Source organism: Pantherophis guttatus, chromosome 6, assembly GCF_059756535.1.
Source record: "Pantherophis guttatus breed Tessera chromosome 6, ASM5975653v1, whole genome shotgun sequence".
Taxonomy (NCBI): domain Eukaryota; kingdom Metazoa; phylum Chordata; class Lepidosauria; order Squamata; family Colubridae; genus Pantherophis; species Pantherophis guttatus.
The window spans coordinates 5001-17994 of record NC_142068.1 but is presented as its reverse complement, the minus strand read 5'-3'; the positions used below and the strand labels follow the sequence as shown (position 1 = coordinate 17994).

At 45.4% G+C, this 12994-nt stretch overlaps 1 protein-coding gene and 1 long non-coding RNA gene across 2 annotated transcripts; one reads left to right on the top strand and one right to left on the bottom strand.

Moving 5' to 3' along the window:
• Positions 1-2609: 2609 nt before the first annotated feature.
• NCBP2AS2 (NCBP2 antisense 2 (head to head)) lies at positions 2610-3717 on the bottom strand. Its single transcript, XM_060694437.2, has one exon. It carries the CDS (start codon positions 3517-3519, stop codon positions 3289-3291), a length of 231 nt encoding a protein of 76 aa, XP_060550420.2. The 5' UTR covers positions 3520-3717; the 3' UTR covers positions 2610-3288.
• A 173-nt stretch (positions 3718-3890) lies between these two features.
• On the top strand, positions 3891-4758 carry LOC148112972 (uncharacterized). The gene is made up of 2 exons (XR_015728406.1): positions 3891-4214; positions 4376-4758. It is a non-coding gene; the product is annotated as an uncharacterized LOC148112972 (long non-coding RNA).
• The last annotated feature ends 8236 nt before the right edge of the window (positions 4759-12994 follow it).

Genomic DNA, 12994 nt, shown 5'->3' with positions numbered 1-12994 from the left:
CAATTCCTGAAACTATTCTTCATATGCTTTAGCTTCCAGTCCCCTAATCTCTGTTGCTCTTCTCTGCACTCTTCCTGGTCTCAATCCCCATTAAGTTGCCACTGAAGTATCTATTTATCTACTCAGAGTTGCCTGCTTTTGGATTGCTGAGTCAGCAGGAGGTGGCGCTGGGAGCCCACCCCATCCCGCAGCAGCAACCGGGTCTCGAACGCAAGCCTGCCTGTCATCCTATCGGCATTCTACCCTCATGAGCCACCACACTACTCCAGATTTAGGTTACCTAAGTCCTAGCACAATCCAACTACTTTTAAACTACAATAATTATAGGTGTCTGGTAAAAACCATGACACTGGCACCATTTATTATTTATTTATTTTTGATTGATTGATTGATTGATTGATTCGATTTATATGCCGCCCTTCTCCGGAGACTCAGGGCGGCTTACAATGCATTAAGCAATAGCCTTCATACTTTTGTATATACCTGCTTAGTAGGGCTTTTGCCCCCCTGTTCTTTTTTATACAAAGTCAGCTTATTGCCCACACAATCCGGGTCCTCATTTTACCTACCTCAGAAGGATGGAAGGCTGAGTCAACCTTGAGCCTGGTGAGACTTGAACTCGCAGTAATTGCAGGCAGCTGGCAGCTAAGTGCTACTTAACAGCACTTTAGTCCTCTGCACCATCAAGGCTCCTTGTTGACCATTGGTCAACATACAAATATGTCAAGTATTTGCAGAGATGCCTGCCATCCCGGTAAGGACTCCCCTGCCTGAACTCTCCAAGATGGCGCCTACCGCCAGAGACTCCCCTCACACCTTCCCGCTAAACAAAATGGCCGCCAGCTCCCTTCTGGAGCCAACTTCCCCCAAGATGGCTGCTCCCCTGGGCACTTTGCCAGAACCACGGTCCAGGCCTACAACGCCAGCCAGTCAGTTCAGCACTCCAGTGGCCCAGAGGACCACTCCGAACCTACAAGCTCCTTGCCAGGCCGTGCCTACCACGGCAAGCAAATTAGGGAGCAACCACCCACCAGCCACCCCGAGGTCCCAGACCCACCTCATCTGATGTGCCTCCAGTCTCCTGAAAGATCTCCAGGCCTTTTCCAGTTCCTCCAAGGTTTCCCATCTACACAGCTGATTTTCGGGCCTATGCTGAGGCTTCAGCCAGGCCTGACTTCAGAACCCAGAGAGGGAGATCAGAGCTCCAACAAGAAAAGGCTTTGGAGCATGCTCCATTTCCTGCATGTGCCCAGTTGCTTCAAACTACAGCAAGACTACAAGGAGCCAGACCTAAGCAGTCAATCCCAGGCTTAGGGATCCCAATGCCATTCACAACAGGCTCTTTTCAGCCCTTTGAACAACTCCCCATGCAGTTTAATGGTAATAGTTTTGTAACTTTGCCAAATAAATTTGAAAAATTACATTTAAGTGGTCAGAATTTTTAAAAATGGTGTAAAGAGATTCAGATAATTCTTCTAAGAGAAAATACTCTGGACATCATCAAAAGGTCACCTCCTTTACCTTGGAGCCCTGAAATCGAGTTCCTGCATAAAAGAGCTTACACAGCCCTGTTAAGTTCTATAGACACAGCTCTTTATGCCAGTCTTTCAGACGGCCTCACAGCTCAGGAAGTTTGGACTGCCCCATATAATTTGTTCCATAGTGACAATATGGCTGCAACCAGCAGATTGTCAAGAATTTTTCACAATTATAAACTCAAACCTGGAGACAAGATGGGGGAACATTTGGCAATGCTTAAAGACACGAGGAATGAGCTTATACAGAGGGGGGAGCCTGTTCCTGAATCTACTTTAATCAGTGTAATTTTGAACTCCCTAGATAAATCCTGGGTCCCTTCATTATTTCTCTAGAAGAGATTTCTAGGGAACAAAGAAATATAGAATTCTTTTCTGGTCGCTTTATTGAGAAAGATTTAAGGTGCAGAGATGAGGAACAACAAGAAATGAAGGAGGCATACCACAGGCCTAGGCCTCAGAGGAGGCGCCAGGACACAAGTGAAAGGATTAATACCCTTCCCACCTGCTTTGACTGTGGCATGCAAGGTCACTTTAAAAGGGAGTGCCCTCGCTCTAGGGCCAACACGGCTGGACCTAAGCATAATAAAAATAAAAGAGGCCGTGGAGGAGGGGGAGGTGGTCATAAAGGATACCAATTCTGTAGTGTCACAGGTGACAATCCCACCTCCCAGGTACAGGATGCTGAGGGGCTGTGGCTTCTTGATTCAGGTGTATCAACGCATATAGCCTTGAGCCAAGTGACACTTGAACTCGCAGTAATTGCAGGCAGCTGGCAGCTAAGTGCTACTTAACAGCACTTTAGTCCTCTGCACGACCAAGGCTCCTTGTTGACCATTGGTCAACATACAAATAAGATCCACTGTATAATATGCATCAAGACTTAGAGAACATAATTTTATCTTGTGAATGACAACATGTGCTTAGGTCGGACATTGCCCCTGCCCCCATGCTATAAACCCTGCCCCTTCAGTGGAGGCATTTGCTTAACAGGCACATCTGGGCCAGTTAACTGTCCAGCATGCACACAATGGCATTGTGGAGTTTTTTTTTTAATGGCTTAATCAAATTCAATTTACTTGATTAGGTCTCACTTTATTACTAAGGAAATAATAATTAAAAACATCGTAGGAACAGAGGCAATTAGCCTGCAATTCAGGCAATTTTCAGGCAAAATTTCGTGAGCTCCTCCAGGTCCTTTAATGCTTCTTTTCTTCCTGCTCATCTAACGGTTCTATCCATAAAACGTTGCTTCGCATCAGTTGAAGCTGTGCAGTGAAACTTCGATCGAAGTAACTGGCTGTGCCCCCCCACCCCCCGCCGCGGCTGAGCAACTAGCACCGGAACAAACCCAAATGGTCCTTGTCGGCGCAGAGCTCCGGTTCGGGCTCAGCATCGGGTCCTATCCTACTGCGGAAAAAGGGAAGGGGGTATTCGTTGCCCCGCCTATGAGCGCCTCTCTCCGGAGCAGAAACCTCTTCTCCGCCGGGCCCAAGACCCTCCGGGGCTCCTCCAGCCGCCGCAGGGGACACCTCGGCAGCGGCTCCGGTCCCCGCGCCGTCTCCAACTCGGCGACGCTCGTTCCTTCGCCGCCGCCCGGAGCTCCCGTGGGGGAGGAGGGGCTCAGCCTGCCCCGTCGGGAGAAGGGTCCGTCGCTCGGGGCTCAGTCTCCGCTCCGGAGGGGACCAAACGACGCCGCCCGGAAGCCCCGCCTTTCCACACATGCGCAGTTCGTCCAGAAAAGAGGGGGGCCTTACGGGCTCCGTCCCTTCTTCGGGCCGGGGGGGCGAGAGGACCAGCCGGCGTCCTTTGCGCGCGCCGCTTCCTCCTTCAGCTCGCGCAGGAAGGTTTCGCGCAGGCGCAGTCCGCGGGTGAGGGCCACGGCCGTGAGGCGCGCCGCCGCCCGTATGGGCCGCGCCTCCGCCAGGCGGTCCAGGAGCCGAGGGTCGTTCAGCAGGGCGAAAAGCAGCCGGCGCAGCACCATCGTCGCCCGCGGGCCGCCTTCCGCGCCGCCCGAGAGCCTTCGCCTATTGCGTCCCGCCTGAAAGCCGTGCGCGCTGCTCCGGGGACTGGCGTGGGCGGAGTAGTAACAGCAGCGAGAGCGCCCCCCGCCCGGCTCTCTCCGGGCGACCTTCCCGGTATGGCCCACTTCCTGTCTGCCCCGGGGCTGTCCGCCACTTCCTTCCCGGCGTGGCTAACTTGTATCCGTAAGGAAGCGGCAGAGAACCGGTGGTGGTGCCGCCCCCAGCGTTCGGGAGGTCTCTTTGCACTCTTTCGGCTTTAGGAAAACGGTGGGGAACGGGGGGCGGGGCAAATAAGGAACAAACAAGTTCGTTGGTTTCAATCGTACACTTCAGGGTTGTTTCTGCGGGCTCCTTTTTAGAACCGGAGCAGGCGGGGCACCTGCAGGATTTTTGGCTCGGGAAGGGGATTCCGTCCTGTCTAGGGGGCGGGGGGGGTGTCTCCTCGAGGGTTGCCAAGCAAAGCAGCCGCCGTTTGGTGGTGTTTCCCCAGCGCCCGAGTCCCGGATATAGAAGAACGAGTCGTTTTGCGTTTCTTTGTATTAGAACTTAATAGGTTCTCTTTAAAAACATCCCACCCACTCCTTCACCCAAACCTGTTGAGGCCAAGATGTTTTTATTTAACAATGTTTTGGTTTGAGCTGTTTCTTTCGTGAGGGTAAATATATTGCATTTATCACATATATTAAATATTATTGGGTTACTTTAGTGTATTGATTATTATGCATTTATTTGTTATAATGTGTATATTTATATTTTATATTGAACATGTAATATACTGTTTATTTTGAATAAACATGTCATATTTCTATATTATAGATCTATAATTTATATATATATATAGAGAGAAAATGGACAGGACAGGAGGGCCTGTGCTTGATGGAATGCTGCTTGCAACATCAGGCCTAACAAGGGGATATGTGAAGCTTACAAGGGAACTGTGGATGGACTGAAGACCCAATGTGAAGATAAACCAACTACACCTTCTATCTCATGATCGAGAAGACCTGGAAAACAACTGGATGTGCAGCCACCCCTTGAAGCTGAGGACCCAGATTGTGGGGGCAATAAGCTGACTGTATAAATATACAAAAGTATGAAGGCTATTGCTTAACGCATTGTATGCCGCCCTGAGTCTCCGGAGAAGGGCGGCATATAAATTAAAGCAAAAAAATAAATAAATAAAACAAAAACAAAACATTCTTACCTTCTCTTCATTACAGAGCACAGCTACTAATGTGAGGCATAAGGTTAGGGATAAGAGAGCTACAATAGATCAAGACTCATCGCAAAGGCTTGATAGCAAAGTACCATCAGATAGCACGCTAGAAGATGCCAGTAGAGCCCTCGCAACAATCCCTACTACCATAATACAGAACTACAATTTGACCTAAAGTTCAACCCTTCAGGAGGGCATTGCCATTGGGAAGCCACAAGATATGGAGCTGTGGAAAATAAGAATTAATTGCATATGAGAAGTAATTTGGCTTTTTGAAGGGTGGAAGAAGATAGGGGCTGTATGTGCTCCAGTTTTTGGCAAACAATAGCAAGATGAGACAGGAACAAAGTAACGCATCTCTTTTGCTGAGCTTTTGATTCTGAATGATTCTCTTGTGTAATTTTAAGACAATTTTAATTCTGTTAGTTATAGATTATATGTAACTTTTTTTGAGACACCTTGATGGGTAGAAGAAACAAAAGCTGACTATATATAAACTAACTTAGAAATAAATACCAAATGTAAAATTATAAATAACTATAAACATAGATTACACATTAAACCTTAGTATACTGAATTAAACACTAGGAATAAACATAGCTGTAACCTAAACTTTGAAAATCACTGTAAGGTTAATTGCTGACCACAGTTATACCATAAGCCACATGGAAGAATAGTTGTAACAGTGTGTGCTTGCAACACCAATACATTTGGTTTTTTTTAATTCATCAAGGTGCTTAGTTTGATAAAAACAATTCCAAGTGAAAACAGGAACATTGACATTAGTTCAAATTAAACATTGGAATAAGTTTCAGGTTGAAGCTCGTTTAAAGAGATGTACAATTATCCTATTCTTAAATCCTCCAATGGTCAGGCAAAGAGCGGTTCTCCAGGGTCCAGTAGCACAGTCCAGTAGCAATAGCACTTAGATTTATATACCGCTTCACAGTGCTTTACAGCCCTCTCTAAGTTGTTTACAGAGTCAGCATATTGTCCCCAGCAGTCTGGATCCTCATTTTACCGACTTTGGAAGGATGGAAGGCTGAGTCAGCCTTGAGCATGGTAGCTGTGCAAAGAAGGGCCTTTCCTATGGGACCGGTGCTTTAATTTCTGTCCAGAGGGGAGATTCAGAAAGGATCTGCAAGGCCATCTTAGCAGCAGTGGAACCCAAAAGGAAGGGAGGAGATGGGATAGGTAGATGGGCAGCTTTGCAGATGAAACACAGGGTGGTTCCAGTATTTTGGGTCTTATTGAGTTGGCAGTGTTTTCCCAAACATAGGGGCAACTTCAGTAGCTGTCTGTTTTGTATTTTCTCTTGCCCCCTTTTGTTTAAAAAAGCTGCCTGTATAATACCTATTTCTCCCACTTTCTAGAACTAGAGTCCTGCTGAGAAGACTTTACATCAGCCTACCTTTTGGGAAAGAGAAATAGTGAAGTGTGTTACTGCCAAGATGACCATCCTATCATCCTGCTCAGGAGACATTATTACCTGCATGTTTCTGGGATGAAGGAAAGAGCTGCCCTAGATCACTGGAGTGTCCTGTCTGCTGCTGCTTCTGCTGCTGCTGCTATGAAGGAACTTGAGAACGAGAGTTTCAACACTCCTGGTGAAGAATTTGCTTCTTTCCATGATTGTATAATGCCCTGAAACAACCAAGAGCCTTGGTACTACAGTGGTTTAAAGCACCCTGTTATTAACACAGCTGCCTGCAATTTACTGCTGGTTCGAATCTCTCCAAGGCTCAAGGTTGACTCAGCCTTCCATCCTTTCTAAGGTAGGTTAAATGAGGACCCAGTTTGTGGGGGCAATAAGCTGACTTTGTATAAATATACAAAAGTATGAAGGCTATTGCTTAACGCACTGTAAGCCGCCCTGAGTCTCCGGAGAAGGGCGGCATATAAATCAAATTAAAAAAAAAAAAAAACTGAATGAGATGGGGAAGGAGAACAGAGAATGGAGCGGAGTCCGTTGGAGGCTGAATCTGGTCCTAGCAGGGAAGGAAGGAGGATGGGTGATAGATCAGTTTCTTCTCTTTATGCGTTGGAGTCTGAGTCTGAGGGGACCTATGAATGGAAAGCTGGCACCCGCTTCCCTTAAGTGTAATCTGTCTTTTGTTTCCCTTCCTTGAATTTGGTGCCGCCATTGCTTTTCCATGCTGCCTTCTTACTTGCTGCATCTTCTCAGGTTCGGATGTTCCCAGTGCCTGCATGCCTGGATTCTGGCAGTTCCACCCCTGGGCATTGATTTGGATCTTGCCACCTTTTCTCCTTTAGTTATACTGTCCGTCTGATGGTTTTGTTGCCTTTCTTGAAATTTGGTGCCACCATTGCGATTCCTTGCTTTCAGCTTATTGTAGAATCTTCTTGGGCTCTAATGTTCTGGCTATGCCACCATTGAGTCTCTGATCTTGTCACCCTTTGTCTTTTAATTGTAGTCTTTTGTTTCCACTGCTTTTCCTTGCTTCCGGTTTTACCTGCAGCATCTTCTCTGATCTTCTCAGCACTCGTATGCCTCGATTCTCGCATTGCCACCAGTGTAAAGCGCACCACTTGGCCTGATTAACCAGCCCCTTCTGGCTTTCTCACACGGACATCACAGCAGCAGATTGCCCAGCACTGCAGTTCATATCAATCTTAAATGTTGGAATAAATTATTGAATCTGAGGCTGAATCTGGTCCTAGCAGGGAAGGAAGGCGGTGCCTTTGGACAACGACCTTCCCACCACGGCTGACTTCCTGTCCATCTTTCTTCGTCTTCCCCCCAACTTCCTTGCGCAGCGACTTTCTCATCACGGTGAGATTTTAAGTTTATTATTCTGTATCATTATTATTAAATGCCTCATTATTAACATTAATAATGTTAATAATGCAACAGGATGCCCAGGGGCTGCAACACAGGGAAAGAAGAAGGAATCCTGCTTTACAAAGCATCTAAGGGAAAGAAAAGCAGGGTTAGGGTTAGGTAAAAGCAGGTATAGCAGCCATAAAAAGATCAAGAATTAAAGCAAATACAGAGGTTGCTGGAGGTGTACTGTAATGGAGGTAAAAGAGCAAGAATAAATAAAGCATTATGGTCTGAACCATTAAAAAAGGGTGGGCTGGATCTTCCAAATATTAGAAATTATTGGGTAGCTAATCAATTAAAGGTGGTCCTAGATATTATAGCAGTAACGAGATTTAATATGGAGGGATATAGAGTTGAAAGAACTAAGGGAAATAGGTGATCCTATAAAAACATATTGGTTTAAAAAGAATATTTAAAAAATTGCTAGGAGGATTCAAAATCCCTTTTTAAAAAATTTGATAGAATTATGGAATAAATGGAGATACCGGCTAATACCAGGAATTTCTCTTTTAACACTGTTGGTGGAAATGGAGAAATTCCCTAAAATCGAATTGAAAGAATGGATTAGTAAACAAAGAAAATCAGATATATAAATGGGAAGACTGGAAGAACAAGATAAAGAATATAACACAAGTAAAGAACGTTTTAGCAGATATTAGTGGATAAAAATGGATAGAAAGATACAGTTAACAAAATTTGAAATGATTATAAAAGAATGTGAGGTGAATGAAGACTATATAGGTAAACGAAGAACTGGGAAAATGTAGAATATTAACAATTAGAAGAGCAGGCAAAAGGTTTAAAGTTAATTTGGGAATCAGATTTAGGAGAAATAAATGATAACGATTTGAAAAATATTTAGAATAGAAGAGTATATTAGAATATGTCAGAGTTAAGGAAAATGGATATAAAGTGATACGGAGGTGGTACCAAACACCACGTAAATTAAATCAAATAGATGATAAATATACAAATATTTGTTGTAAGTGCAAGAAAGAGGTCGGAACATATAAACGTGGTGGGATTGTGATAGTGCACAAAAAATATGGGACATGGTGTTTAGAGAAATTAGAGCACTTTTGAATGTAAATTTAGACATGTCACTGAGAATTGCATTACTGTTGCTGGTGAAAAAAAGGAATTGATTGTAAATTTGATAATGGCAGCTAGATTAGTGATGGCTAAATATTGGGGACGAAATTGGGATATTCAAAGAAATGAGTGGTATAATGAAATTTGGAGTATGGCAACAAATGATAAATTAACAACAGAAATTAAATTTTAAAAAGGGATGATCAAAGCAAACAATTATAATGAAATATGGGGGGATTTTATAAAATCAGTGTTGGTGGAAGGCAAAGGGAATAAACCTACTTAAGAATATATGTTGTTTTCGAGGGGATAAGGGCACAATTGAAATATATTGTATATCTTTTAGTTGTTATAGATGAAGAAATATAAGGGGAAAAAAAAGTCTCCGGGGGGGGGGGGGTTGCACTGTAATATTTGGTTTCCCCCCTTTTTTTCTTTTCTTTTTTTTTTATATTTAAAGCCATGGTGGCACAGCAGACTAAAGTGCTGTTAAGTAGCACAAGCTGCCTGCAATTACGGCAAGTTCAAATCTCACCAGGCTGAAGGTTGACTCAGCCTTCCATCCTTTCGAGGTAGGTAAAATGAGGACCCGGATTGTGGGGGCAATAAACTGACTTTGTATAAAAAAGAACACCGCGTGGGGGGGGGGGGGGGGCGAAAGCCCTACTAAGCAGGTATATACAAAAGTATGAAGGCTATTGCTTAACGCATTGTAAGCCGCCCTGAGTCTCAGGAGAAGGTTGTTGAGAGTGTGGTTGCGCGACAGCTACCCCAGTACCTGGATGAAGCGTCGTATCTAGATCCGTTCCAGTCGGGCTTCAGACCTGGGTACAGCACGGAAACGGCATTGGTCGCGTTGGTTGATGATCTCTGGAGGGCTCGGGACAGGGGTTGTTCCTCTGTCCTGGTCCTGTTAGACCTCTCAGCAGCTTTTGATACCATCGACCATGGTATCATGCTGCACCGGCTGGAAAGGTTGGGGGTGGGAGGCACCGTTTTACGGTGGTTCTCCTCCTTTCTCTCTGACCGGTCGCAGTCTGTGTTGACGGGGGCAGAGATCGACCCCGAGGCCCCTTATATGTGGGGTGCCGCAGGGATCGGTTCTCTCGCCCCTCCTGTTCAACATTTATGTAAAGCCGCTGGGCGAGATCATCCGTGGTTTCGGGGTGAAGTACCATCTGTACGCTGACGACACTCAGCTGTACATCTCCACCCCGGATCACCCCAACGATGCCCTTGAAGTGATGTCCCAGTGCCTGGAGGCCGTACGGATCTGGATGGGGAGAAATGGGCTCAGGCTCAACCCATCCAAGACCGAGTGGCTGTGGTTTCCGACGTCCCGATATAGTCAGCTGGCGCCATCGCTGGCTATTGGGGGCGAATCATTGGCCCCCACGGAAAGGGCTCGTAACTTGGGCGTCCTCCTGGACTCACGGCTGTCTTTAGAAGAGCACTTGACGGCCGTGACCGGGAGGATTTTTCATCAGGTTCGCCTGATTCGCCAGTTACGTCCCTTTCTAGATCGGGACTCGTTACGCACAGTCACTCATGCCCTCGTCACCTCTCGTCTGGACTATTGTAATGCTCTCTACATGGGGCTCCCCTTGAGGTGCACCCGGAGGCTCCAACTGGCGCAGAGTGCGGCCGCGCGGGTGGTTATGGGAGCAACATGGAGCTCCCATGTAACACCTCTCCTGCGCGAGCTGCACTGGCTCCCGGTGGTCTTCCGGGTGCGCTTCAAGGTTCTGGTTACCACCTTTAAAGCGCTCCATGGCTTAGGACCTGGTTATCTACGGGACCGCCTACTACCACCAACAGCCTCCCACCGACCAGTACGCTCCCACAGAGAAGGGCTCCTCCAGGTGCCGTCGGCCAAACAATGTCGGCTGTCGGCCCCTAGGGGGAGAGCCTTCTCTGTGGGGGCACCGACGATCTGGAATGAGCTCCCCCCAGAGATACGGAGGATCCCGGATCTGCGCACCTTCCGCCGCGAGTTGAAGACGCTTTTATTTCATCAAGCGGGCCTCGCCTAAATCTTCTCCCTTTTAAGTGTAAATTTTAAATTTTTAATGTATTTTAAAATTATGGGTATTTTAAATTATGGGTATTAATTCAGCCAAATTTATTTAATTCATTTTATTCGATTTTAAATTTTGTATATCTATGTGTTTTATTTCATGGCTGTACACCGCCCTGAGTCCTTTGGGAGTAGGGCGGTATAGAAATTCAATAAATAAATAAATAATAAATATAAATCGAACCAATAAATAAATAAACAATAAATAAATAGATGTATATGTAATATGTTTGTATTATTTGTATTAAAAAAAAGAAAGAAAACAGAAAATGTTTCCCATCACGGCTGACTTCCTGTCCATTTTTCTTAGTCTTCCACCCAACTTCCTTGCTCAGCGACTTTCTTGTCACGGCGGGATTTTAAGTTTATTATTCTGTATCATTATTATTAAACACCTCATTATTAACATTAATACTGCAACAGGATGCCCAGGGGCTGCAACACACCCAGACAAGAAGGAATCCTGCTTTGCAAAGCACCTTCAATGCTAAGGGAAAGAAAACAGTTCCCTCCTGTGGTCCAAGCAGGTATAGCAGCCATAAAAAGAAAAATGACATTTGAAGATTGTGTATCTTTATTATTAAATGCTTTAGTATTAATATTAATAGTGGAACGGGAGGCCCAGGAGCCACACAACAGGCTCAGAAGAATGAATCCTACTTCAAAAACCTTAAACCGAGTGAAGATCTTTGATGGCCTCAACGCTAACGCAAAGGGCCAGAAAACAGTGCCATCGTGTTGCCCAAGTAGGTATAGCAGCCACCAGCAGCTAAGGACTTTGGGTGAGGGCTTTAGGGATTTGATGTTGGGGTTAGGGGGATGGGGTTAGTGTTTAGGGCAGTGATGGCGAACCTTTTCGGCACTGAGTGCCCCAACCAGAACGCGGGCACACATGCACGCACTGGAGCACCAGAAACCTGAAAACCAGCTGGCCGGTGCACATGTGCGCGCCGGCCAGCTGGTCTTTGGATTTCCGGCACTCGGGCGCATGTGAAGACCAACTGGCCAGCCCGCATACGTGGGCTGGAAGCCGGAAGAGCATCTGGCAATGGTGCGTGTGTCCACAGAGAGGGCTCTGTGTGCCACCTCTGGCACGCGTGCCATAGGTTCACCATCATGGGTTAGGGATTGTGGTTAAGGGGTTAAAGGTTTAAGGGGTTAGGGGTTAAGATGTTTGGGTTTAGGGTTGGAAGTCTGGGGTTAGGGTTTAGGGTTACGGGTTGAGAGCCATATGTAACGAAATTTCATTTTAATGTATGCCAGTTAGTGTTGACTCAATGATCTTGAGTGATCAAAATAAGTTAGGGGCTTGAAATGTAAGAAGTTTATCTGCTTAAAAATCGTGACTGTAATAAAGTTAACCCCACTTTCCGATGTTTAACTGTAGAAATTTGGCTCACTGGTTTTTTTTTTTTTAAAGTTGGTATAAGAGAACTCACCTTTTAGGCAATTACACAATAGAAAGCATATCACAACCGGGTATCACAACCGGGTATTTCGCTGTGCACTGAAGACCCTGTTGTTCCGCCAGGCCGGGCTATCAACATAATAATTTTAAATTGGGGTATTTTAAATTTCTGGGGTTTTAAATTGAGCCGAATTTATTTAATAATTTTAAATTTTTAATTGATGTCTGTCTTGTATTTTTAAATAGGCTGTACACCGCCCCGAGTCCTTCGGGAGAAGGGCTGTATAGAAATAAAATTATACTTATACTTATACTTAAAAGTCCTTGCACCTTTCAGGAAAGATGGAAACCTAATCGGGAGAGAGTAGCGTAACTAATAAATTTGTCACTCGTGGGATGTTATTTAGAAAGAATATTTTCTGTCGATTAAACTTCACAGGCAACTAACACATTGTATTTGATCATTTGCTTATTGATGCACATATCATTTGTTTCTTTACACTATAAAAATAGATTCCACTTGCCCGTAACGAACACTTTTAGCTCCGCCTCAATTTCTTGGCTATTTATATTTTCACGAGGCCAAGAAGCCCCTTTGGAAAAGTAAAGGTGCACGTTTCCTCTTCCAGATTCGGGGAATAGGTTGTCAGCTCCACGCTCACTCGGGGTCCTGGATTTTGAGACTAGATCCTGGATTCCTAGTAATCAGGATGTCTGTTTTTCAACGGCCAACATTTTAAGGAGCCATTCCTTGTCCGTCCCACCTTTCTTTTTTAATTTGAGCTCACGTAGTCTCG